At 40.7% G+C, this 27,199-nt stretch overlaps 1 protein-coding gene across 4 annotated transcripts in view; it reads left to right on the forward strand.

The window, feature by feature from the left end:
• RFX4 (regulatory factor X4) overlaps nt 1–27,199 on the forward strand; it is a 94,071-nt gene that overhangs the window by 6,355 nt on the left and 60,517 nt on the right. For all 4 annotated transcript variants that reach the window (XM_021294678.2, XM_065039237.1, XM_065039246.1 and 1 more), the window contains exons 2-3: nt 13,024–13,110; nt 22,216–22,276. In XM_021294678.2, coding sequence (XP_021150353.1) covers nt 13,024–13,110; nt 22,216–22,276 — 148 coding nt within the window. The remainder of the gene's footprint in view (nt 1–13,023; nt 13,111–22,215; nt 22,277–27,199) is intronic.

Here is a 27,199-nt window from a genome sequence, read left to right on the forward strand (position 1 = left end):
TTAAGCCACTGGAGGCCTGTGTAGGTTTTTTATGATGTCTGTAGCAAAAACATGTTTACACACATCTTTCGTGTCTTATACAATTACACATGTTGAAGAGTTTCTGTAAGTATTTAAAACTGCAATACAGTTTGAGGTTAGAGATGGGTCCTGATCCTGGCATGTCTGCTCTTGAGGGAGACACCTGTTGAAGTTCTTGTGTGTGTCCCTGAGAGGGCAGGTGCCGGGGGTTAACTTGTCATCATCCCTCCCAGCAATGGGAATGGTTAATAACTTAATTGCAGCTATTTTACATGCATAACTAGCAGTCTTGGCCTGTCTTCATTTGCATTTATTTTCTCCCAGGAGATCTGCCACAAGAGCAGTTTATTAAACATAAAATACTAGCCTGTGTTAAAAATGGTGCTTGAAGTTAGTGGTTGAATCTTTCTGGTTTGCTGCAAGAGCTGTGGTTTCATTCTTTGTATGTAAGTCTTCAGTTAAATATTTTTGGCCCAATCTTCTCTTTCTGATAAACTTGAAATCAGGAAAAGTAGAGAGGCTTAAATAAGAGCCTTGTCTCTCACCGCATCCAGTAAGGGAAAAAAAAAGCTCATTTGCAGCTTAAATTGCTTCAAAACTGAAACACAGGGCTCAGCACCGTCTCATTTGGTTCACTTCAGCTACATTTAACCGCTTGATTTTCAGTTATAGGTAAGTGAACTTGATTTCTTGAAGATGGAATTTGTTACAGGAACCAAGGAGTCAATTCACAGCTATGAATGATGGCTTTACAATAAATTACCAGCTTATCCTGAGCATTTTTTGTGCAGGATCCCAAATATTATGGTGGTGGGGAACAATACATTTTTAGATAGCTGGAACATTCTCTGAATGAGTGATTCCCTGAAACTTACAGCTCTGGGAATCAGAGGTGTTAATTTCAGAGCAGCGGGCTGGGGACATATGCTGGGGTTTCATTGGTTTTCTAGGCTTGCCATAGTCTGATGCTGCGGTTGTCGCTCTGAAGAAACTCCCTGCTGGAGCTTTGTGTGCTCATGAACCCCATGGCACAGGCTCAAACACTTAGAAACACAAAATCCTTTTCTCTAGGGGTTTTGATTTGCTTGCTGAGATTGTATCTAGAAAAAGGGAGATTTGCCTGGAAGTAAGGACTGCAAGTTTAGCGTGTTAGAAATTATTGTGCGTTTTTAGTTTTATTATTTTTTTAAGAACACTGTCACTAGAAATAGAACTACTTGTTGTTGCTCACCTTTCCTTTCTTCTCTTTTTAAACTTTCACTGCTTAGAATAATACTATCAGGCTATCCTGTTTTCTTCAATGCAGCCGTTTTTACTGGTTTAGTTACTTGGCGCAAGACCCACAGATACTCACGTTAAGTCATATAGAACTCGTTATATGAAAAATGTCTTGCATGCAAATGTAAGTTTGCAAATGAGACCCCTAAGTCAACAAAACAGTGTGATTACTGTTTTTTTTCCTGTACTGCACATGAGCTTTCTGCCCTTGTATATATCTATTAATTCAGATGTGGCTGTGCTAGATTTCTAAAGCAGTAACATACCAGAAATGCAGTGGCAAGGGGAATTTAAAAGCAGTGAAAAAAGCCAAATGTAGGCCTAAATACAGATACAAATGCAATGGTAGGAGGGTTAATGTACTACTTTTTTTTTTCCTAGAACCCTATTACTTGCTAAATGACCTCAGAAGTGCAGATCTACCTCAGCTGCAGCTGAGGAAGGGGCAGTATGAAGGGGGAGCCCGATTCATCAGTGGGGTCTCATGAGATGTCAGCCAGTGCTGGGGGGAACCACCTGTGTTCCAGAGCTAGGTCCCCCATGGTGCCAGCAATGCATACCTCATTCAAAAGGTCCCACAAAATATCCTTTCCACGATGCATAGTACTTTCCAGCACCCTGTAAGGAAGGTGCAACCTGCTGCAAAAGGCTGAAAGCTACCGTGTGTCAGAGGACTAGCAGGAAAGGCTGTGTGTTTTGCTAATATTCTAGAATCTTGCAGAAACAGGTCACTTATTGAATAAAACTTGTGGATAATCGTAGGAAGTAGATTCAATCCTGTCATTCAAAGCTGGGGGAGGGTGGAATCTTCAACAATCTGACTTGTGTGGTTCTCACCTCATCTGATATTTGGTTTAACCCAGAGCATGTGGCAGGAGGTCCTAGTTAAGGAAATGAGTATTTAATGCTGTTAGGTTCTGCAACGTAGCTTGCAGGCACCCTGCTCTTAGCTTTTGCTATCTTCAACACTTAGAGAAAAGTAAAATCTTTCCTGTCCCTCTACTCCCTACAAAACTTGGGCAACACAGGGAAACAGAAATTCCTGCCTGGTCCTTAAGGTGATAGTGACATGATGGATGCTGTTAGAAAGGTGGTGCAAGAAAATGTGGCAGTGGAGTCCCGCTCCACAAGTGCTACGTGTCACGGCACAGCAGTAGCATGCTGTTCTGTCACGAGATGTGCCTGTTCCTATGATGCGTGTTCCCCAAGGTACATTTGCTTATGTGCTGGGTGGAGGGAATGGGTTTCTCTGCATCTCCTCAGCCACCCCTCAGCACAGCCCTGCAGCTCCAGGTCTCTGCATGCCAGACCTGGCTGAGCAGAGGGTCAGAGATTTGCTGGTTGATATGCTGGAGAGGGGCCATGCCCAGTGCTGTGTGTGAGGTGGAGATCCCACTGGGGACAGACGTGGTAGGAGAGCCAGACCAGGAATTCTCATGCTGAGCACGACAGGTCTGCAATGCGTGCTTCGAGTCTGTAAAAGCCAGCTTCTTCTGGGCCTCTCAGAGTCAAGGGTGGAAATGGGTTATATTTTAGTTATCAAGGAAAATTTGGCCTTATGAGAGGCTGTGTGCAAATAGCACATTTGCTAGTGGTGTGCTGTGTTTGCACACCAGCCTGTGGCTCAGCTGGGTCTCCTGGGTGCTCACTGTGTTACACCATAGGGCACTAACTTGAAGGAGGAGCACTTAAGAGACCTCTAAGGTCCATGGCAGAGCAAGGCAGCTCCCAGGTGAGATTTACGCCGTGCCTTGTGCAGGCTGAGAGCAGGACACCCAGCAGGACACTCTGCTTCTCTGCAAACTGTGCCCTGTCCTTCCTTCATCCCAAGTAGTGGCAAGAACAGATCTTGCTGGTTGGAGTGACTGGCTGCCACAGGTTTCCCAACGTTGGTGCTCACGTTCCTCTCTTAAACACAGAATCATGGGGACAATACTGATGTGGGGCTCCCTCTAATGCAAATATTTTAATTTTTTTTAAATGAGTTGAGGTAGGGACAGCAAATGGCCTCCATTGGAATGAGATGAGGAGGGCTGCATTTAGAGATGGGTTTAATCACATGGATGGAGCAGCGTGTTCACCTCTCCTCGTTGCTGGGTCATTTCCACTTTGAGCTCTGCAAACAGACTGTCTATTGAGCAGTCAGTGTTCAGTGCTGAATATTCAATACCAGACTCTTGTTTTGGTAAGTCTTAGGCAAAAAAAGAAAAGGAGGAAAGAAGACTTCTCTTTTTTCTCATGTTCCCTCCCTGAGTTTGCTTTGCATATTGTTCAGAGGAGACTGGGGGCTTCTCAGAAAAGCCAGGCTCCTAGTTTTAAAAGCACCGGTCTAGTTTCATAGTACTTTCTAAGTGATGGGAGGAGACAGTGCGAAAGGACTAAATTCATACAAGGTTTAGGACTCTGTAAGTCTATGCACAGCAGGACTGAGTGAAGACTTTGCAACAAGCACATTTAGGCTGTAAACTTAGTAGCATGAAAAGCTTGCTCTATATACACAAATAAGTTCTGAGAGGTACCAGTCTTTGTGGGAGTATGCTATGATGATTTATTAATGTATTCTCTGCTAGTTTTGGTATGCAGATATTCTCTGGGTGTGTTTTGAGAGCTGAAAGAAATCTGTTTCTGTCTAGTTAGTGCCATATTTGTTCACAAAAATGGTTGTGAGTAATGTAATGGCTGCATCCTTTGACAGTAGTGAGCAAGCGCTAGGTTTGGAATAAAGTGGGGAAAAGTGGCCACGTTTGAGTAAATACGGCATGTCTTTCCTTTGATTCACACTCTTCTTCAGTCAAGTGATTGTCTCTTTTCTGCTGCTGTGATTACCTTCTGACACCTGAGTTTTCTTTGCACATGTGTCTGTATGTCTCTCTTTTTCTCTTGTTCTTTCAGTCTGCCTGACTGGATGCTGTTTCTGATTAGAAATATTTACGGTAGTCTTATTCATTCAGGAGCTAACCTATTGTCTTCTGAATTTTTTAAAAAAACTGTCCTCTCTGTAGTTACTCTTTGCTTGTATACATTATTTTTGACCATGACCTTTCCTTTTTCCTTTTTAACCTCCTTTCCAACAACCAGCCTTCTTCCTCTTCTCTCTCCTCCCTGAGCCCCACAGCCTGTTCAGCCAAATTACTCCAGCCTTGTGCACTGGTGAAGTGGAGCTGAATTAAGGATTTGAGGGCCCCATGTCTTCTCATCCACACTGTTGAGCACCCAGGAATGTTTTACCCAAGAACTCATGAGCAGGGACTGCTGTAGGGTAGGAGTATAAGATGTTGTGATAGATACCCACAAAACGAAGGCCCTCCTCCTATGAGCTTTCTAGTGTGCCTCACATTAATTCTGTTGAATAAGAAGTTAATGAAATCTGGGGCAAAAAGGGCACCAAGAGACTGGCCTTTATTCTGGGGGAGAATAGGACTGGCAATAATCAAGGGCCATGTTTGCCTTTTCTTGGAAGGACACATTGCAGCTAAATCTGAGACAACAATAACATTTATATTGCTTCATGAAGCAGATCTTGAAGGACTGAGGATCTATAAGACATCATGTTGTAGTACACTTTGCTATATGCAGAGGTGGTGCTTGGAAAGCATGTGATATGATTGTCTTGCTGATGGAAAGGTTTGCTGTACGTTGCACAACCATGTAAGTTAAGTGCCCTTGGAGAGGTGAATTGGTCAGATACTGGTGTCACTAGTTTAAATGATCCCAGGTGAGAGTGAGGAAATGTCACTGTACTGAAACTGGGCCAGGTGAGTTTCTCTTCCCTGTGAAATGAGGAATGGTCTTGATGTGGCAAAAAACAAGTGGCTATTTACTGTTCTGGTGAAACTTACTTTTCAAATAAAAGGATAGATAGCATCTGTGTGTGACTGGGAGAGGGAAAGGGCTACTCCCAGTTGACACGCATAATCAGTTGGAAATGCAATCGCAATACGATATGCGATTCCAGAGAAGGGAATGGGTAGGACCTTGAAGTCCTGTCTGTTCCAGGTTGGAGACTGCCCTAGATGCCAGGATCAATATGCAGAGGAATCTTATATTCTAGGGTTTGTGAGTGTGCTTGATCTACATTTGGGCTGCAACTTCTTAATGAGGAATATTGTTGACAGAGTACTTCAATGAAAGTACGACATTTAGATGAACTTCAGCATGGTACACAGAGTAACAAGAAAGCAACATCTCATAAATTCCAGATTTCCTACCCAAGTATTCTAGGAGAGTTAAAATATGATGAACTATGGTGCTTTTTCTTTTTTCTTTTTTTTTTTTTTTTTGTACCAGTTTAAACATATCATGCCAATTTTTAAATATTCCTTATAAAATAGGTTAACATAAAATCAGTACTAGGAGCAAAGACCTGGCCAAACAAAACAAAAGAGCTCTCACAGATTCAAGGAGGTCAATCTTTGCATTCTTTTGATATTATGGTGAATTTCACAATGCTTCATCAGAATCACCAGTCAAAGAAAAAGGACGAAAACATTCCTGCCAACATCTAGTAAATGCCCTGTACTAATGTCCATTAACCCTGAAATACTTCCAAGAGAACTCTATGCCAAGAAGAGAGAACAAAAGAAAGGACTGCAACAAGAGTACCCGACATTTTGCCCTGTTGGAAACGAAATAAAAAGTTAGATTAGCAAACAAAGCACCAAGGTATCTGGCAGCTTGTCAGGGTAGCGGCTCTACCATCTGCACCAAGGCCATGTGTCACTGCCATCCCTGAGGAGCAGGTCTCTTGGAAGAACAGAAGATGGCTATGCAGGACCAAGGAGGACACTGGCATGATTTCCTGTGGAGTCTGAAGATGCTCCTGACAGCTCAGATGCACTGACTGAAGGGTACATGCCTTGCCAGCCGATGGCAATGAATGAGGCAATGAGGACAAAAACCAGGGTCTGTGTGTCAGGTCTACCTCGATGGTCAAAGGAGCTGTTTTGTGAATGAGGAGTGTCTATGTGATGGAGTAGTTGGAGGGAACAACAGTTGGATGTCAGTCCCAATATAGTCTCACGAACCTTTCATTTGACAGTGGGGAGGAGGGAGATCCCATAACCTATGAAACCCTAATTCTTAGAAATTCCCCGTGTGTGTGATTAGCTGTACCTAATAGCTTGTTCTGCTTGATTTTAGTGGATTTCAGTAAGTTTAACGCATTCTATGGGAGCCAGTGCCTGCCAAGCCTTGTCATGTTACAGGCACACAGTTGTTCATAACATTGTGCAGGAGCTAGGCTAGGAGATCTTTCTCAGGTTTTGGTTTTAAGGCAGACTGAGGTTTCATAGAAAAGGAGATTTTTGGTTATTTCCTTTCAAACAGTGTGGTTCTTGAAAAGCTTTGATTGTGCTGCCGTAACCAGCTGCCACAGCACTCCAGCAGTATCACACTTCTCAGGTGGTGGATGCAGATATAACCAGCAGTGCTGTGCTGCAAAGTGTGTGGGAGATTCAGAACATGAATCATCTGCTTCTTGTCAGAGCAGGTGTGATGTGCAGCAAGTACTAGAGCATGCTTTTAATAGTTTAAGGGTCAGACTTCAGGTTTATCTCCTAATCATTACACCTAAAAGAAAAGGATGGTCTCTTTTGCCTTTAAAGGACTGTTTGAACTAGTGTTTTGCCTTCTGTGTTGATATAACTAATTGAACCAAGACATTGAAGTGTTATAATGTTTAGTTTTCCATTGCACAGAGAAAATATTAGATGCACTGGCTAATTTTTTGCTTCAATTCATATGGCAGCTAGAAATCAGGTTTGCAGTGCACAAAGGGATAGTCAAAGCAGACAGACTGTTCAGAGGTTATGAATTTAACAGCTGTAGAGATTGGAAGGTCTCTGTCCACAGCTCTGGTGCAATACAGACAACGTGAACAGAACACTTGTTGGGTGGTAGCATGTCTTTCACCATGTTCTGCAGAGAAAAAACCCAATGGATCATGCAGACCTCAGCATTTATCCTGAGCCAGACAACAGAAGAAGCTGTCAGGGCAGTGATGGTTTTCCTAAAAAACATATAGAATATCATGCCATCAACTTCACTGAAAAAAAAAAAACAAACTGTGGTAGATACATTTTCTGATTAGTGCCATGGGCTGGCAATCTGGAAACTGGAGGTTCCACGACCTTTAGTCAGCCTCCTGAGCTTTTGAGGTAGTGCTTTAACTTGCTAAATTGGCTGCTTGCAACCACTGTCTCTTGTCCTAACAGATCGGATGAGCAGCTAGGCAGTATTGCTGGCCAGCTCAGTACTGAGGCACTTGGCAAAGAGATTGCTGCAGGAAGAGATGAGTTACTCTTCCCTCTGAGAATGTCAAACAAATAACTCAGAGGGGTGCTACGACTCCATATGCATGACAGGAGTTCCTCCTCTGTCACAGGAACTGTAAAATTAAGTCTGTCATCACCTCTGAGTATGCTTTTTTCCATCAGGTCCTCCTGTAAATCCACTAAAATTTGGTGGTCCACATATATTTGCATTATCTACATTTTATATGCCTTTGCTCACAGTTACTTTCAATGTTTTTCTACGTCTTCCTTGAGAAAATGGGGAAAGAATTACAAGAGCAGCTATGAGTAAGGAGTCGGACTGTTGCAGCTGCACCATCCAAGTTAGTACATCACTCAGGGTGTAGTTTGGGTCCCGGCAAATCTCTGATTCTTATTCCAGAAGTAGCTCTGTTCCAGTAACAAGCAAACTTCTGTATAGAGCATTTGGTAAATTGTCACGCTTGTTAGCAAACTGCTTAAAAATTTGGAGCATGGGAACCAATCTAGAGCTGAAGGTGTATGAGAGGGATTTCTGTGCAACTGCCAAGGCTGTGGCGAAATAAGCGCACGGTGATTGTGCGGACTCTGATACTATGATTACCACAAACCTTGGCTGTGTTTCTAGAACATGAGGATTCTCATCTCATACCATTTCAGTAAAAAAAAATAGCAATTTGCAGTTATGCCAGTGATATAACCACATCCAGATCAGAGGATATGGCATAAATGGGGAAAACCAGTGCAGTCAGCACCACAGTAATGAGGTGAGGCAAAAATGCCGCTAAGATTAGGTGACCACAGCATTTCATTCTGCCAGTAAAATCTGTTAATCTCCCTTCAGGACACACACAGGTGTCCCAGGGCTGCAGTCAGTGGCTCCGGGTGTGCTCACCTCCCAGCTGTGTGGGCACAGCCCCTCCAGCTGCTTTTGCCATCCTGCTTGGGTGCCGAGCAGTACGCGGTGGCTCTCAAAGGCTGGCAGAGGCTGTGATTACAGGTTGTGCTGATCCTGCAGCAGCTCTTAACCCTCCTAGTGGGACAGCAGCTGCAGAAGCCTGTGCCAGCTGTGATCAGACTCACCTCCTCTTCCTCTCCGCAGCGCCGAGCCCAGGTGGCTCACACACTGCCCTCGCTATGGCTGTGTACATGTGGGAGCAATGAATGCTTTCTTTTCTGGGCTGCAAATATGCTAAGCCAATAACCATTATACAAACAAGAGGGAGTAATTATCTTGTTAAATGTCCTGGCAGTACAAAGGCACCGCTGCTGTGTCCTCTCACCTCAATTGGTGCTCTGTAAGGAGAAGCCTTTCAAAGGTGTCTTCCAGGAGAAGGAGACAAGGTGTCAAAATAATTTGGCAAAGGTATATTTAAAACCACATTTCATGCTTCTGTTTTCTGATAGGTCATGAAAGCTCCTACCCTGAGCAATTGTCATGTGTTTGCCTCTGTTCTGGGGAGTCCCAGGCCTACCTTCCCAGCTCGGTGTTTGAAGCACCATACAAATAAAAATATACTTGTCAGTGTGAAGGGAAGAGCCTTGCTGGGGACAAGGGAAAGCCACACAGGCCTCTGGTCTGCCAGATTTGGAAACAAGTTTATTTTGAACTTCCCTTGTTGAAAACGTGGTGGGCACATTTAGTTGAAGAGGAATACTGTCATGCTTGAGGTTTGGTGCCTGTGTCAGTCTTAGCAATATTAGGATCAAGAGAAGAGGCAAAATGATGACCAGAAGTAGTTCCATAGTTCTTTTAAATCCATTTTTCAGCACTTTGTTGGGAACAATTTGTGGTTTTCGTTTGTTTCATAATCAGTTGTTCTGTCAGAAAGCTGACACTGGAAAAATGATCGTCATTTTAGTAACTATCTCCTTTCCCTCATGTTAGAATCCTGCAGAAGATACCATGTATTTGTATTCAGTGGTATACAAAATTATATAACAAAAATTGTTAAGCTGAAGGATGTAGTTGTGTGCCTCATTATAATTCACTTTTGACCTTTGCAAAATTAAATAGTCGATAGAGTATTTAAAGGTGCATAATCAAAACACCATTAAATACACCTTAGTTGCATTCTTTCTGAATAAGATTGTAATAGTTTCCATACTGTGTCACAGTACAGAGTTATCAGCACGTGATTACCCAACATTTTACTACTAGATATTAATTAATCAATCTATTTATTTTGCCTGGATGTTTTTTGACTAGTGCTGATCCTTGCTCAAGCCACTGTGCTGGTTCAGCTGGGGGTACAGTATGTTGGGGCTCAGGGTGTGAAGGAGTCCTAGAGAGCAAAGAGATCTGCAGGGTCCTGAAGGGAATATTTTAAATTTCAGCAGAACTGTGGTTGTATTTTCTTTTTTTAAAATTTCATTGTATTTTCTTTTCTTTTAATACTTGAAGGCATTATTATTAATATTGGGAGTTAAAAGGCTTGTAAGAAGGTTTTTCTTTCTACAAACAGTAAAAAAATCTACTTAGTAAATGAAGGTATTTATTAGAATATTTATTTATTTATTAGATTATTTATTTATACTTAAATCACTCAGTTTATGAGATAATACAGCCTTTAAACAGCTGGTTAGTTTTGTCCCATTTTGGCATTTGACAAATAATTTGTCAAATTTGCCATAAACTCCCTGACATTTTTTCTCAAAAGAGTTAGTTTTCTTCATTCTTTGCTGCCAGACAGGTCATGCATCTTTTCAGGCTTGAAGAATTTCTATCAGCTATTTAAATGCAGGGCCACAGAGACAAAGCCAGACTCAGGCTGCAGCGAGCTGAACCGGCGTGATTCAGGACCAAAGGAGTTGCAATACATAATTAAACAGTAACTGCGCCCTACTCCATAGACTTTATATCTTGCAGCGTGAACTGCCTGCTTTACCAGTGAAAAAAGAGGTATATGCGCACTTCTCAGAGACAGTGCATGAAGAAGGATGGGGAAAATTGTTACTGAGTGACGCTTTAAAAGTTGTTTTTCTTTTCCTGCTACTTAGGGAACATGAGTAAAGATGGCTGCTGCCAGTTCCCTGCTGCCGAGGGAAGAGGATGCGTCCCAGCTTCCCAGCTCTTGGTGCCGGGAGGAAAAGAAAGGGCAGAGCTGGGCATCGGTCTCTCCTTGGCGCTAATGGCAGCCGCCTTTGCTTTTACTCCCTGTGGCTGGGCTCTGAGCCAAGGGAATTACATACAGCCATGGCTGTGTGCTGAAAGGAGGAGGAGGAGGCAGGGTAATCTTTCTCAAGACTTCTTGCACCTCTCTCTGGTGCTGTCCTCAGCAGCAGGTTTCTGTTCAACTCGGAGTGATCGGTGAGGATCCAAGCTCCTGTGCCTCAGCTCGTGGTGCTAAAACGGGAGAGGAAAGATGCTATTAGCTCAGTTTTAGGGAAGCAAAAGGAATCTGGCATGAAGCAGCCATCTCGTAGTGCTGGCCTTTAGACAAGGAGGTGATACACCCCCCACCCGACGCAGCTGAGCAGCATGAGAAGGCCTCAAAGTTTGAGTTGCCGCAGGCCTGTGGGTTGGTAACTGAACAGGAGCTGATTAGCACTGGCCTCGCTGGCAAGTTTTAAACTGCAGTGTCAGCAACCTTAAAAGTGATATTTATACAAGGCTGTGTTGAATTTGATGGGTAAATAAATATCCCGAGAAATCAGTTGACAGCAAGAGTTATTTTTGCTGAATTTCAGAGAAGTACCTCAAAGGAGCAGGCTACAGGGAACAGGCAGCGTGGCTGTGGGGCTCTATAGGCACAGAGGAGTTTGATGGTGAATGAGGAAGATGCACACAGAGACATGCTCTTGATGGTGAAGGCAGCACTGCAGCGTGTTGTTTACCACAGGCAAATAGGCAGAGGGAAGGGAATGGCCTGGAGCTGCCACACGATCTCTTACACTGCCTGAAAAACAGAAGTGCACAAAGCAACAGTACCCAGGGTCTCTTGACAGGGCCTGGCAACCAGCTCTGAAGGGCTTTCAGCAGACCTTCCTGAAGTCCTACACAGATGTCATTACCATTTTGTATGTGTGACTGTGCAGAGTGTGTGTACAGAGGAATATACACAAGTTTGTGCAATGCTGTGGGTTTAAAAACCAATTTTTTTTTCTGCAGGATGTGCTTGGCCATGACTATTCATATGCTCATTTCTTGGTGTCTAGTGCTGAAGTCATACCAACTTTTACCTTCTATAAAGCAGATGGGCAGCTTTGTCAATACACTGGGCTTCTGCTGTCCCTTCACACCTGCTGCTGCGATGGGCTTTCTCCTGGCTGGCAGGCGGCTGCCTGCGCTGTGCCGGGAGCCCCATGTGTCTTGGGGGGTGGCTTATGGAAAGGAATCCGCAGCCATTTCCCTGTCTTTGAAGGTGTTCCTGGCCCTGACAGTTTGCTGACAGCAAGGCCGGTTTCCCCTTATTTCTTGTGCACCTCTTCACTCAGTGGGTTTTTTTCCTGTCCTAACTTGTGGGGTTACCTTGCACCCTTCCCACATACCTTTCTTTTTCTTGCTTTGACCACAGCATAAGTTCATTTCTGCCCACGTGTGTGCCCTTGAAAAATAATATTCCAAGGGAAGTCAGTTTATCGTAGTAATATGCAGGGACTCCAGGCAAACTCAAGGACTTGTATTTCATACTTTGACCAAGGAAACACAAAGGAAGGTGCAACTTTTGCCCTGAAGACCTGTAACAGTAAATTCTGCTGATCCTGGTGCATCCTTTAAAATCATCAGGGGATGTATGTTATAGCTTCCAGAAAGAAGAACAGCAGGGTCCAATCAATGTAATGCTGTACTGAGTGGTGGGAATAAATTGGGAATGGGAAAGAGGGAAGACAGTAGTGGCTGAGTACGCACCGTGGAGTGACAAAGGTTCGAGTAGCGCAGCAGCTTCTGACTCACTGCATTGGACTCGTAATAGGGCGGAAAAGATCTCGATGGGGCCTGGGACTCAACCAGGGTGAGCGGGGTTTTGTAGGACTGGACTTCAGAGAGTGCAGTTTGAGCCCTGTCGTAACAAAAATTCACATGAATGATTGATTTTACACACATGAAGAGTTCTTTCACAGCCAGCAGGAACACTCGAGTACATAAGTCTTTGCCAGACTAAGACTTAACAATCAATGCACTTTATGTGTTTCAGCTGCCCACATAGATGATTATTTTTTTCAATGCATCATGTGAGCAGGAGAGAATATCCTGAGGAGGTTTGTTATGTACATGGAAGTGTTTCAGTCTCTTGTTTGAAAACAAACAAAAAAATGAAACTAAAAAGCAACAGCAAAGTTTGAAAGCAAGAAATTATTTTCTTGCTAAATAACCTCAGACTGAACACGTTTTAACAGAAATGCTCCAGAACACCATCTGTTGAAAACTGGTACTTTGTTTAGTTTTATATGTTGGATGTTTATTTTTTTTATACAAACACACACAAAAAAGAGCATCTTTGTTCTTTTGCAGAGAGTTGGATTGAACGATGTCTTAATGAAAGTGAAAACAAACGTTATTCCAGTCACACCTCTCTGGGGAACGTTTCTAACGATGAAAGTAAGTAACTTGTCATTCATTTAAAATCAGTGTGAACATGGCCAAGTGCTAATTTTCTTCTATATGTTGCTACATCTTGGTAATATTTTTAGTGCTCTGTGGTTTGAAGAGTCAACTTGTTTGACACATCCAATGGTTTTACTATTTTTTTTTCTGGAATATTTGCTATTATGCACTATTTAAAAGGAAGTATTACTATCTATTAGTTAAAGCAACCAGAAGAATTTGTATATCACTGACTAAAGGTTGACTGGCCTCTAAAATATGCTATTAGTATTAGCTCATGAGTAAAACCATCTGTTTTGCTTTTCACTGGTGAACACCATGTGGTTGAAATACAGGAAAAACTGTGCTGGTTTTCAGTACTACTATATCAATTCATACATACAAAATATTTATTTTAAGAATTAAACAATCATCACATTAAAAAAATCACATATTAAATAATGATATTGATTCCTTTTTGGTCATGGAGTGGGAACAATTATAAATCTAGCTGATTTTAAAATAGCTTTTTTTTTCCTTATATCTTCTATCTTGATTTTTAATAGGAGCAGGTAATTTAAAAGGTCAAAAAATACCTTAAAATAATCTAAATGTTCATTTTTAAAATCGTAAGACAATTTTAAGTTTACCATTTAGTTTTCCCTGTTTATGCAATTTTCATTCTACTTCATTTGCCTGAAACAGAACACTCTTTTCGTTAGATTTCCTCTCTGTATTTCATGTTAGTTCATGTTACAAGATATTAATGCAGACTGAATTCTTTAATTCATAAAGTCTCACATTTTTATAATATTCAAGCACATAATTTAAAAAATGCATTTTTAATCACTTCTTAATGGCTGAATGTCCCTTTCACTTTTTTCTTTTTTTAAAATTTTCTATGTTAAGAGAACTACTTTAGTTTGATGTTACAGTAAAATTACATACCTTGCATCATGATGTTTTAATGGATCATGGAATTTGCTGTATTTGGGCCTTTTTGTTTGTCTGGGGATCTCTTTTGAGACAATATCTCTTCTAGAAGGAGAAAGAAGGTGTTAGAAACATGGTGTTTATTGGTGACTCCCAAGCTAAGGACACTGAATAAGAATCCTTAAAGACAGATAATACAACTTGGACAGGTTTGGGTTTTTTGTTGTTTTTAAGAATTAAGGGATTAAAATTACTTTTTCTTTAAAAATAAAACTGTAGTGTGTTTTATTAAAACACAGAAAGCATCTGCTTGCTAATTTGATTTTTTCTTATGAGAATGTGTGAGGCTCAACAAAATTCATTTCACTCTGATGCTACTGAGAAAGTGATGGAAAGAATCTGTAATGAATGACCTGTGACTTCAGACTCTATCCAACCCTGTTGACTTTAGTGAGCTTTTCCTTAGACTCACAGTTCAAGACAGTATTGTCAAGGTAACAATTTAGCACCACCAACTGTAGTAAAACAGGTTATAATGTCACAATTATAAATCTCTTTCTATGTTCTGTTTTATATCTGTTACCCTAAACAGGTTGTAGCAAAACTAGCTGTAGTTTTCAGTCAGAAAGCGAGCATGAGAAATCTGCCACATACCCAGGGACAGTAAGAAGTGGACCTCTGAGTGTTAGGAAGAGCAGATAATTAAGACAACAGCACTGAGAAGATCAGATGGCTGTTCATTCTGTTTTCTGGTGCTGGAATTAAGGGACAAGCGGTGATAATGAAATGCAGCAAACGTAGAGCTGATAAAATAAATATATACATTTTCTGCCACAATTTGTGTGCAGAAGATATTGTCACAATATGTAATGGAAATGGGAATGAGAGTTGTTTTCATCTGGCTTCCTTCTTAATAGTCAGTACTCCCAGATGCTTCCTTTGCGCTGATAGCAGCATTTTTGCAGTGCAGATAAGAGAACTAATCCACCTGAAAAGTCATCCTTGGCTTTGGGGATGAGGGGAAAGAGTGAAGATGAAGGAGTAGGAAAGAGGAAGAAGTCACTTGCCCAGCAGCAAGAAGACCAATAATCTGTGAAATCCAGAACAAACCAGAAGTTTCATCTTGGAAATCATTGTATTATGTGCTCCTTTCCAGCTCTTGAGTTTTCTAACATTTTTCTAACAGTGTTCATACACCAATTAAGAAATTTCAAAAGCCATCATGTCACTCTTTATCCAGCCTCTGTCATACATTTGCCAACAGCAGGAGGCAAAATGTTTTGAAAGACCCACGTAACCCTACTTGTATTCCTCAGAACGGTGGTCAAATTGCTGTTGTCAGTGGAGCTCCAGTTTTCATCTGCAGCCAAAAGAAGGCATTACCCTTCTTTCTCTTGACTGCTTAGTTTCTGTCTCTAAATACGTTAAGTAGCTGTTGGCTCTACCAGAGAAAATGTGGCTTCAGTGTAGGGTTGTGGGGTGGTTTTTTTGTTGTATTTTTTTGTGTGTATGTATGTTGGTTTTGTGTGTTGTTGGGGTTTTTTTGGCCTTGCAGCTAGTGACAACTGTGAGAATTTGCACTGTGAACTGATGATGTTCTTACTCGGTACCATGCTTGGTCTTGTGACTGTTTCTTCCTGGATGTTTTTAGAGTTTATAGGTTCTTAGGACAAGAGTAATAGTTTTGCTGGTCTCCTTTCCTATACTTGGAGCATGCTACAGAACCATACTTCAGGATGTAGGGGTCCTTTGCAATCTTCTGTTCTTGTCCAGATACCTCCAGGCCTCTTGAGCCTGCATTACATGTGAAGGGAAGCAATGACTCAGAGCTGTGGATTCCCATGGTCTCACTGCTTCTTGGGGCACTTCTTACCCTCTTGGAACCTCATATGACCTCTCACAAAACACAACTTTTATATTCTAATATAAAAATTCTTAAATATTATTTCACTTTCGATTTTTTAAAACATTTTTTTCCTTCCACCACTTCCACACTCTACATGTTATTTAAAAGATTCACAGGAAAAGGGAACAGTACAACTTCATATCTAATAATTAAAAAACTCAAACTCACAACATTTTCTGTGTATTGAGCATTAAGCGAGATTCTCCAAATTGAAATAGGGATCTGGAAGAACACAATTCAAGGTTTATTAAAGTTTCAACTTGAGTTCTGTAAGAAAGGAGTCATGACAGTACATGATGAACTGGAAGGGTTCCTTGTCCAAATTTTCCTGTATGTTTAGAAGTGTAAATGTGTAAATAGTTCATGTGAGATAAAATAAGATTTTGGCTAATTCAGACTGATTTTTGCACTTCAAAAGCACTGTTCAAAGTCTGTGTTCAAACTGGAAAATGAAATGGAAGATTTATCCAATAGTGCAATGGTGGTTTGTTTTTTTTTTTTTTTTTTTTAACTAAGCCTCTTATTCTTCAATTAAAAAAAAATAGAAGTTTAAAAAAAGAGCTACTTGATTTTGTTTAAATTTTCCTTGGAGAAAATGATTTCTTTTTTAATTGTACCTACTCAATTGGAACTATGCTCCCATGTTTCTTTATTTTAAAAGCATGGACTACATCCTAATGAGCCTCAATCTTATTTATGGCTGCATGTAAGTAAGAAACAGGGAAGCTTCTCACTACTGCTTAATTTTAGCTAAGAGAAAATCACTTTTGAGAACAGTCAGAAGCTAGACTGCCGGGGCTGCAGAGGAAGAGGCTATTCCTCTGAAAGGTGTGGAGTTACCTGGACTAAGGGAAAGAGTTTATCCATATAAAGCTACTAATAATGTTATGTCCTTAAAGGTTTTGACACACATGCAGGCAGCATTGGGAAGTACAGAACCCTCTATTCACAGTGGAAAGCAGAGCTTTAACTCCACTTTAGTTCTGACAAGCAGAGTAACATCAACATTTTAGAAAAAGGTGTACTAATACAGAGTCTTCACTTGGGTTTGTTCTGCTTACTGTGTTTAAGGCAGCGTGCTTAAAGAGGTGCCGAGCGTAGCTCCTATTGTCTCCATGTCTTGCTCCAAGAAGCAAGAATTCCTTTGAGCTGGACCTAAAGGCAGACAGCAGAAGTTAGAGGATACTACTGAGAGTTCAGGGAGAGCCACAAACGTGAAGAAGTTACAAACAGAGCTCTATTACAGTGGCTTTGTAATAGAGTTTTGAAAGGAGAAAGATGCAGCTGCTAGCAAAGCAGCTTCAATGGAGTTTGGGAAGAAAAATATTCTCTGTGACCCAATAAATACTATTTTTTCTAGCACTTTGATGATCCCAGTTTTGCATTTCTTTAAAGGCCTCTTCCATACTGAGAGTTTTACTTGCAACTATGTTATTACCTGCTTTCAGCTTGGGATAAATACCAGGTTTCCCACCTAACCAAGTACCTTGAAGATACCTTTTCTTGGAATGCTGGTAGTCCTCCTGCTGGCGGTGGAGTGAGACCTGCTCCTACCTGGCAAGTGGTTTTCTCCACCTGCAGCTGTGCATCAGGAGCAGGGTTTATCCTTGTGACTTCAAGTCCTTTTGCATTTGTCATGGAAGAATTTTCAACTCTATTCCTTGGTGGTGCCTTGAAGCAAGGCTTCTTCTCAGTGTCTTTATTTTCTTTCTTTACAAAATATGTTGGAGTTTAAAAGTATTGAATCTTAAAAGGTATGGGTTAATTTTAATCTACAGCATTGTTCTGATGGGGACTGATAAAATGACAGGCCAAAAAGTATGGGAAAACAGCATTCCTCATTTATTTCGTGCTGTACAAACAGATTTGGGATCAGATCTGAGTCAAGAGTTAAAAAAAAAACATTCTGAGCTCATTAGGGAAGTTACTGAATGTGCTGCTACCAACTAAAATATAGAGAATATGGTTATTTATTATTTTCTGCTAGTCAGTTACCTGATGAAATTGCATTGTTGAACTACACAAAGCAGAATAAAGTGCTTGTATATGTAATACTGAATGTTTGTATTTCTTGGTCGCCCCCAATTCCTATGCTACGTGTAATTCTTTCCATCTATTTAACCAAAAAGGTCAAAGTTTTCTGAAAATAAATATTTCAGCAAACACCTGGTGAAAATGAGAAACATTTTGGCTGACAGCTGGTCCATTGGAAAAAAAAAAAATCATGTTCTCTTTTATAGAGAATTGATTTTTGGGGGAGACCTGCTAACCGTGTGAAAAAAAGGTTTTGTTGAAAATCCAATTGTTCAATGGGTAATATTTTGAAGGAAAATGGTGCTTAAAGAATTTTTAAAAATAAATTCAAAGTCTGTCATTCTCCTTCTTGGTTTTAAGGGACAGTTAGATGATGCTGAAGAGTCTTGAAGAAGGTGTACCCCAGGAAGCAGACATACCTGAGGAGGGAGATCTAAACTGCAGTTTATGATCTTGTTGTTCGTGTTGCTAAAACAAATCCTTGAATGAGAGGAGCTGAGTATGGCTGGCTTGTAGTGTGTCTGAGGGCAGGTTAGGTAAAGCACCTGCTCACAGTTGCTCACTCTTAATGTGAGTGAAAAACAGCTGGGGGAGGGATGAAAGGGATGTAGGAACTCTAGTACTGTATAATTTAGATAGTGGCTTGATGTCTGACAGAGTGGCCATATCCAGGGGAAAACTAAGTCTAGATGGTTTTCACCTGTGCTAACTAATAACACACCTTTAAATACTACCCCCCTTAAATCAAGAAAGATAATAAAAATGTTTATTCCAGAGAGGGTGGAGTAGTACCTCTTGGTTTCACATGCAGAGGTTTAAGATTTCTGAACCTTAGTTAGAGGAGGGGTTATTTAGATCAGTGGCTTTCAGCCTTTCCAATTTGCATCTCCTTACCCTGTTTCCCCCAAAATAAGACAGGGTCTTATAAAATTTTTGCTTACTTTTTTACATGTATAGCTGCCTGGACACTATCTAAATCGACTTTTTAAAAAATGAACTGTAACTAGGGCTTATTTTTAGAGTAGGGCTTATATCTTGAGCATCCTCAAAAATCTTGAAAAATCATGTTAGGGCTTATTTTTGGGGTAGGTTTTATTTTTGGGGAAACAGGCTAGCAATTTCCAGTGAGGCTGAAACCAACCAGTGGATGATAGGCTTTGGCATTGACATAGAAAATACTAATTAAGAAAATGGATGACCTTAATAACCTTAATTTGAACAAGAAGACAGTGGGGGACAGGAGGATGTCCGGGGCCCCCACATGCTGCTGATACCTAAAGGCAACAGCTTTGGTGGTTGTACCTCGCTGCAATGTCTCCTTCCCTGCAACAGCAAAGACCTGAATCTCTCCAGTCTGTAGAAAGGCTCTGCCCTGCCCTGTGAAATGGGTCTCTGTTAGAATCACAGAATAGTTTGGGTTGGAAGGGACTTCAAAGGTCATCTAGTCCAACCCCCTGCAATGAGCAGGGACATCTTCAACCGGATCAGGTTGCTCAGAGCCCTGTCCAGCCCGGCCTTGAATGTCTCCAGGGATGGGGCATCTACCACCTCTCTGGGCAACCTGGGACAGTGTTTCACCACCCTCAGTGTAAAACATTTCTTCCTCATGTCTGGCCTGAATCTCCCCTCCTTTAGTTTAAAACCATTACCCCTTGTCCTGTCGTAACACTCCCTTCTACAAAGTCTGCCCCTTTCAAGTACTGAAAGGCCGCAATAAGGTCTCCCCAGAGCCTTCTCTTCTTCAGGCTGAACAACCCCAACTCTCTCAGCCTGTCCTCACAGCAGAGCTGTTCCAGCCCTCTGACCATTTCTGTGGCTCCTCTGGCCCCTCTCCAACAGGTCCATGTCTCTCCTGTGCTGAGGCCTCCAGAGCTGGACACAGGACTTCAGGGGGTTCTCACTGGAGCGGAGCAGAGGGGCAGAATCACCTCCCTTGACCTGCTGGCCATGCTGCTTTTGATACAGCCCAAGATACAACTGGCCTTCTGGGCTGCAAGTGCACATTGCTGGCTCATGTCATGTTGGTACAACTTGTGTTACCCCCCTGACTGCCAGCCATAATTTTCTTAAGGAGGGGAAAGGCCCCCTGCCAGTCAGTACTTCACCTCCCACAACACTCTGCTGAGATGAATTGTTCATGACTATCTCTCTCTCGCTTTTAATTTGGGAAAGGCTGGGAGGTCTCTGCCTCTTGGGCACCCACAGGGCTGCCTGTAGGTGAATGGAGCTGCAGCAGTCTCCCTGCCCCAAGCCTGGGGAGATGTGAGACTGTGAGTCCCTCCCAGCCCTGCTGTCTATTCTTTCCCTGGCTGGGGAGACACAGCAGGATGCAGGACTGGACCGGGCTCTGGTCAGGTGACCTGCCTTTTGCCCCTCCATGGCAACTGTGGGACCTTCCACACCATAGAATCATGTAACCGTAGAATGTCCTGAGTTGGAAGGGACCCACAAAGATCATTGAGTCCAACTCCTATGGCTCATTTGCCTTCCCAGCAGGTGCTCTCACACCTCCAAGCCAGGCTCTTTTGTCCCCTGTTGCCTGGATAAACAATGAAACTCAGGGGCAGACATGTCTTCCCCCTTCTCCCCAAGCTCCTTCTCAGGGAAGGCTGCAGCCATGCGAACTCTTCTTAGGGTGCCTGTGCTGTCAAGGGTAAGAAGGGAAAAACAGTCATTGTTGTGAGAGAAGGGGGCTCTGACTATTTAATCCACCAAGTGGTTTGAATCTGTGCTGCACGGCTCTGCCTCCTGCTATGGAGAAGGCGCTTGTCCTGTTGTCTAGCGCCATTGGCCTGCAACAGCCATGGCCACTCAGCATTCAGGCCCCGTGTGCTGAAGGTTTGTTGCGTGCCGACCGTTTGTTTAGGAAAAACAAGTGAAAAACACAATTTAAAAGTGATTTGAAATGTGTATGTTGGTGCTATGCACTGAATAAAAGTGGGCCCCTGAAAGGCAGGGCCAGAGTGTGCGGTCCAATAATTAGAGGGCCATTGTCATGCAGATGCAGAAGAGGGGCTGCTGGCAGTGTCTGCGGGTAACTGTGAATCTGGATTTTCCTGACATTTGGGGGACCGGCCTCACAGGGTAAAGGGTGTTCGGTAAAAACAGCTTGCCCTGTATGTAACAGAAGAAATAATGTGGCGTGAGGGCTGAAGATGATGTTTTCCAAAGTGGGGTTTTGTTTGTGCATGTCAGCTCTTGGGACTGCACAAAGGGCCTCCCAATGGGGTCTGAGGCTCAGAGGTGATAGCGCAGCTCCCTTAGGATTCAGCATCCCAAAGGCTCACTTAAGTAACTTCTTAAAGTTAATTGTATGAAGAAATGGAACTTCAAGCAAGGTGTACAGGCGCAGTGGTTTACCTTGGGTTTTTTAGGTATCAAAGCCTGCTACACCTAATGCTGTAATAAGGGACAAAGTTGTTAAAATATCAAACCGCATTCAATAAAACAATGTGTCCCAGAGAATACCCTTCTGGAGATGCTGATTGCGCTTCACTCCATCTTTCACCTATGAATGTTTTATATCCTTCACAAATTAGAATTTAGTAGGAATTATTCTGTACATACGTTAAAATTGTTTCAAAAGAACTAATGTGAACTAGGAATAATCCAATATTTTAGGAGTTTTATTTTTATTATCTTCTTTATTCATCTTTTATTTTAATTTTTGGAAAGTTGGCAAATCAGAGAATTACCTTGGAAACAGTTAATGAGGAATACTATCATAAAAAATATCTGAAAGGGAAGAAAGTATATTATAGAATGTTTTTAATTTCAGTTTTTCTTGTACATAATTAATCTTTGTAAATTTATAAACTTCCAGTTCATATTGTATGTTAGGATCACAACCGTGGATGAATTATGTATAATGCCTCATCTAATATAAAACCTGGGTAAGGCAACTGTTCCCTTAAAGCAGGTGAAAGGGTTTTTATGTTCTGACATGCTGCTAGAGGTCTAAGACTTGCACTTCTTTTTCAAATAAATTTATCCTTTCCAATGTCATTATCCCTATGCTCCACCCTGCTCCTGCTATCAGTGATGTTTGCAAGGTTTATTGCCTTAAGCAGTATCTACATATGCTAACTTAGAGAACATAATTATTTACATTCCCACAATTGAGTCAATATATTTTGAGAAAGCCTTGGCACTTTAGAACTTTTTAAAAATCAGATAATTCCTTAGCAATTCATAAATGCCTGAGCAATTCCCACTGAAATTACATAGTAATTTTTGTTTCTTAACAGATGAGGAAAAAGAAAATAATAGAGCATCGAAACCACATTCAACTCCAGCTACACTGCAATGGTAAGATGCCTTTTTTAAAAAATCAAGAAACCCTGTTAGTGTTTTTTCTTATGCCTTTTTCAGCTGAAGAGAATAGACAACTTGGACATCTTATACAGTTCAAAATATACTTTCACTGTATGTGTTTAATCTGCTCATTAGTATCTTGTACAGCATTTCTCAACAAATGTCTTACTCTTATGGGATTTGGTTGAACATAGGAAACCTCTGATAGAGTTTAGAAGATCTACTTGGCATATTTGTTTGCCACCTTGCCAGGTGGTGATTTGTGGTTTGTCATCATTGTTATATCTATTACATAAAGAAAACTAGTACTAAGAATTTTTTTTCAAGACTCACATTTGTTTCAGTGTCTTGTGAAGCCCACATTTACTGTTTTACTGAATCAGATCTCTGTAATTTAATGTAGAAGACAACAAAAGAAGAGAGTGAGTTTGTGGTTTGATTCATTTCCCAAAATCCCTTGCAAATTAAGTGAGGGGGAAAAAGGAAGAGTAATTAGGAAGAGAGAGAAGATGGGGAGAGGAAAGTTTGTTAGTTTACTGTGCTATGAAAAATGAACAAGTGCTTTTTGCTATAGTTTACAGCAGTATTTAAGGCTGCATGTTCTGTGATGTCACTTATGCTTCTGACATCCCTTTGTATAGGTTATCTCTTAGACTTTTGTTGACTTTTCTCTTAATTTAGACTTTTATTCTGATTTAGCTTTCTTAACATTGTAAATAATCAAGCATCTTTCAGGGGGTTCCTTGTATCCGGCAGAGCAGAGCTCTGCTACAGAGAAGCCTGGGAGCATGTTTGTCTGAAAACCCATGCCCCTTAGCTTGTTTTAAGTCTGTTAAAGAAAGGCCTTTAGTTCACCTCGAAGTACTTGTCATAGTTTCCTGGATGAAAAGATCAGATTGTTGGCAAAAAATGTGGGGTTTTTAGCAAGATGTCAGCAAAATTATTTTTCTGCTTCCGTCAGTCTCTTGGGAGATCTAATTGAACAAACAGCAAAGAATAATTAATTCAGTAAATTTCACTCCGTGAAATTCTGTAATTCTGTGAAATACACATAGAGATATTTGGATTATTTTATCCGTATTTCTTTTTTAAATCTCATAATTTAAATTTTAGATTTCAAAAACCCCACACCTGTGGGTTGATTTAGAATAGGTTGCTGCAAGTATTCAGTGTTCTACCTTGAAGAAACTTGCAGAAAATTCCAGTGCAAATAATGAGATGGGCAAATATAAATAAAGGCATTTACTTCTGAATTATTGCTTCTTTGCAACTATTTGTATCACTAAAGGACTGTTTTTCAGAAGTTCAAGAAAAGTGAATAAAGGGGATGTCTGCAGATCAAGAGAAAATTATTAAAATAATAGTGAAATGTCACAGATGTATTTTATTATTTTCCATTATTCACCCGTACAACTTCAACACACTTCAAACAGGATAACAAATAACTATCTAACTAAAATAAAATAGGAGGTAGGTCCCAAATTTAGAACAGTGTTTGTTTTGCAGTAGAGTCTGTTAAGAGTCTTTTCCAGAGAAGCAAATAACGTAGTAGCTGAGAAGTCAGAGTTAATTAGAACATGCCAATGATACTGTTCCCAACAGAAAACATGCAAATACTGTAAACAGTCTTCTGCCAAATACTTTCAAGCTTCCTTGGTCATAAAGGTTGGTAAATCCCTAAACTCCAGGGATATTGAGCCCTGCTGGAATGCAGTGTGCACGCTAATGCTCATTCAGCAGTGTTTGCAAGAGAATTCTAGAATTTTGATTCTGAAAAGGCTGCTCACATTATTTTCCTTGCCCCTTGCTAGTGTACTGGCTCACTACCTGCTTGCTTTGTCCTGTTTCTGAAACGTTTAGGTAGGTCAGACATTCTCCCCTTTGAGTCTTTCGCATCATCTGCAATTTCCTCCATTCCATTTTCCACACAAAAATACATGAGGGAACAGAAAGCAATGAAGTTTTCAAGTTTAATTTGTTTAGCTGATCTTAAACTGAATGATACAATTGGCTCATTTATTAATAGACCTGCAGGTGAAAGTTTCCCAGCTTTGTAGCCATACCATAGAACAGTTTGATGGTGGTTTCCATATGCTTTTCAGCCCATGTACTGCAGCTTTGAATTGGTATGTCCCAGATAAACTGTACTACTGGGTTTGATATACTAAATAAAACTACAAGCTCAAAAGTTGTTGTCAAATTGCTAAAGTAGCGAGCTTGCTTTGAGTAAAGATATGGAGTTTTCACCCTTCTGGAGTGCCAGACACAGCAGCATCAGGTAATTTTTGCTGCGGTAACACCTACCAACCTCTGGGTTGATAAAATATTGTGGTCAGCACTGCACAAATGTTGCACTGAGCACTTCCTGTAGATTTAGCTTGAAGTGTTTGACAGTTTTGCCTTATCCAAGTTTTTGCACAGGCAAAAAAGACTAAATTTACCTGAATATGCCTTGGCTAAGCATGTGTCCTACCCTCTTACAGGAATCTCTGGGCCAGTTTCAGGAGGTGGAAGTGGTGGGGTAAATTATTGACCAGATTTCAGGACACAGAACCAAACTTGTCTTGTGCTGGTAAATGGAAGCACCACAATTGTCTGCAGTGTCTGCCAAGTTAAAACTGGTCACATTTTTACTGTTAGATGCTACTATCATTTACAGCTAATGAAGGCAATGGAGTGTTGGAGAACAGAAACAGAGGAAATGTCAGTAACAAGGAAAAAGAAGAGGAAAAAAGTATTAGGGAAAGCAAAATGAGACATAAGGGAAATAAGTACATTTTGTCACATGGTTCATTTTGCCATCAACTTTATTAGTTATTCCTTGTCTGGCATCTTGCTGAAAAGAGTGAACAACATCTATCCGACAGGGATCTGTCCTTAATGCTTCTGCTTCTCCAAAGGCAAAGTACATTAAACACTATAAATGAGGAGGAAGAAGTAGCTGAAAATGTCAGGAAAAGTCTAGATGACTGTCAGCCTGGCTAAATAACATTTTCCTGGAAACATGTTTTTGTTTTGGTTTGTTGATGAGACAAAATAATGTGAAACGCATAGCAAATGTAGTATTACTGCCAAATACATCATAATCGGGGAAACTATGTGAGCTTGAATGTAACTGTTAAGGCACGCATACACCAATACTTAGCATCCTGTGCTTATCCCCTGTTCCTGTGTTCGTTATCATCTATAAAACTATAGCTTGCTAAACACCTGGCTCTAAAACATTGGTGATTATTTCAGTGGTGAAGTGGCTGACCAAATTGTGTGAAACCTGGATTTAACTCAGTTTGGGGCGTCTGTGTGCCTGTTTCTCCAAACATAGAATTATTAAAAGCTCGGACAGCCGAATTCCATGCAGTTTGGTGGCTTGCAGTGTAGGTGCTCCGAATAATAACAGTATTGTGAAACTAAAATCAACAAAACTATTTTCTGCAACATTTGTAAAAAGTAGTAAAAAAAGGGAAGGTAAATCATTGCTAGGTAACATTCTCCCCAGATTAATAGTTTCTCAGAAAATGTTATAATGCATCAAAATTAATCTGTTCTAGAATCCTTTATGTGATTAGGAATGGTAACATGACAGTTGTTCTGTTGCCTTCAAGTCTGTAACAACACTACAGACCTCGTTCTGCTATAGAATAATCTCATTTAATCCAGAAGTATATAAGTGTACAAAGAGGGAAATAGTAATAGGGACAGATAAAATTGTCATTCCTGTGGAAGGATTAGGTGTTTTATTGCTATACTGTAGTGGCACAAAAGGTCTCATTGTGAACTACTGGATTTCACATGGCTTTATTAGGACATTTAAAATGTTATATATATATTATTTCTGATAATGATTTGTTAGGTAGAAGATTGAGTTCATTATCTTTCCACAATACTGTAGAATGAAGCTGAATTCAAAATATGATAAAGTTGTTAAATAAAAGACAGGAAAATAAAAGAAGTGGAGCAAGATGGGGTTTTGATCATTAAAAAAAAAAAGTTCAGGTATAATGGAGCATTGTTCGGTGTCAGACTAATGACTCTCTGTGAAAGAGAGGAGAAAAAGAGAAAAATTCATCAGATATGAACAGAAATAATTAACTGCTTTTCTTTCTGTCCTGTCTTGGTCACGGAAGCTGACATTCCAATTAGTAGCTATAGTATACAAACGAACTCTCCAGGTTTTGAAAGGAGGTTTTGTTAAAGCGCTATGAATTTGAGGAAAGATGCCGTGATGATATTTCTGTAGAAACCAAGGAAGAATAGATGTTGCCCATACAAACTGATTCCATTCATCCAGCCGGCTATCTTATTAAAATAGTTTGCAGTCGCAAATGACCACGATAACTGAAATGGAAGGTAGGTAGGTCCTGAAAAAGGCAATGAAGGAGCAAAACTAGGTATTTGGAAGGTGTTCTACAACTATCAAATTACAGGGAGTTATTTACAGTAAAATCTGAGTTTTCTGAGAATATCTATTGATTTTCTAATATGTTTAAGAGGAAGTTGCACCCACTTTCTTCTCCTAGCCAGCAAAGCAGACAAGCACACATGTAACTATAAGCTTATGAGTAACACCACTGATGACAAGATTAATTATGGTTTCAAGTTAAGTGTATATGTAAATACCTCTTGAACATTGTTGGATCAGCAATCATAAAAAGGTTATTTCAAAGGAATGATTCTTCTAACATATAGATTTATAATGAGCCCAGTTTCAAATTTTAAAGGTGAAGCATATGCCTATTCATGTATTTGATGCATAATTTAAAATTTTATAATTGTGTGTTTGCCTGTGTAAATGAATGATGATAGTTTCTTCAAGGCAGAGGAGGATGTTATGTCACAATTTTATTTGGCACTGAGTTCGGATCACGGACTCTTTTTTTTTCCACTTTGTTCATCAACAATAACAAGAAAGCATTATAC

This window comes from Columba livia, chromosome 1, assembly GCF_036013475.1.
Source record: "Columba livia isolate bColLiv1 breed racing homer chromosome 1, bColLiv1.pat.W.v2, whole genome shotgun sequence".
Classification (NCBI taxonomy): Eukaryota; Metazoa; Chordata; class Aves; order Columbiformes; family Columbidae; genus Columba; species Columba livia.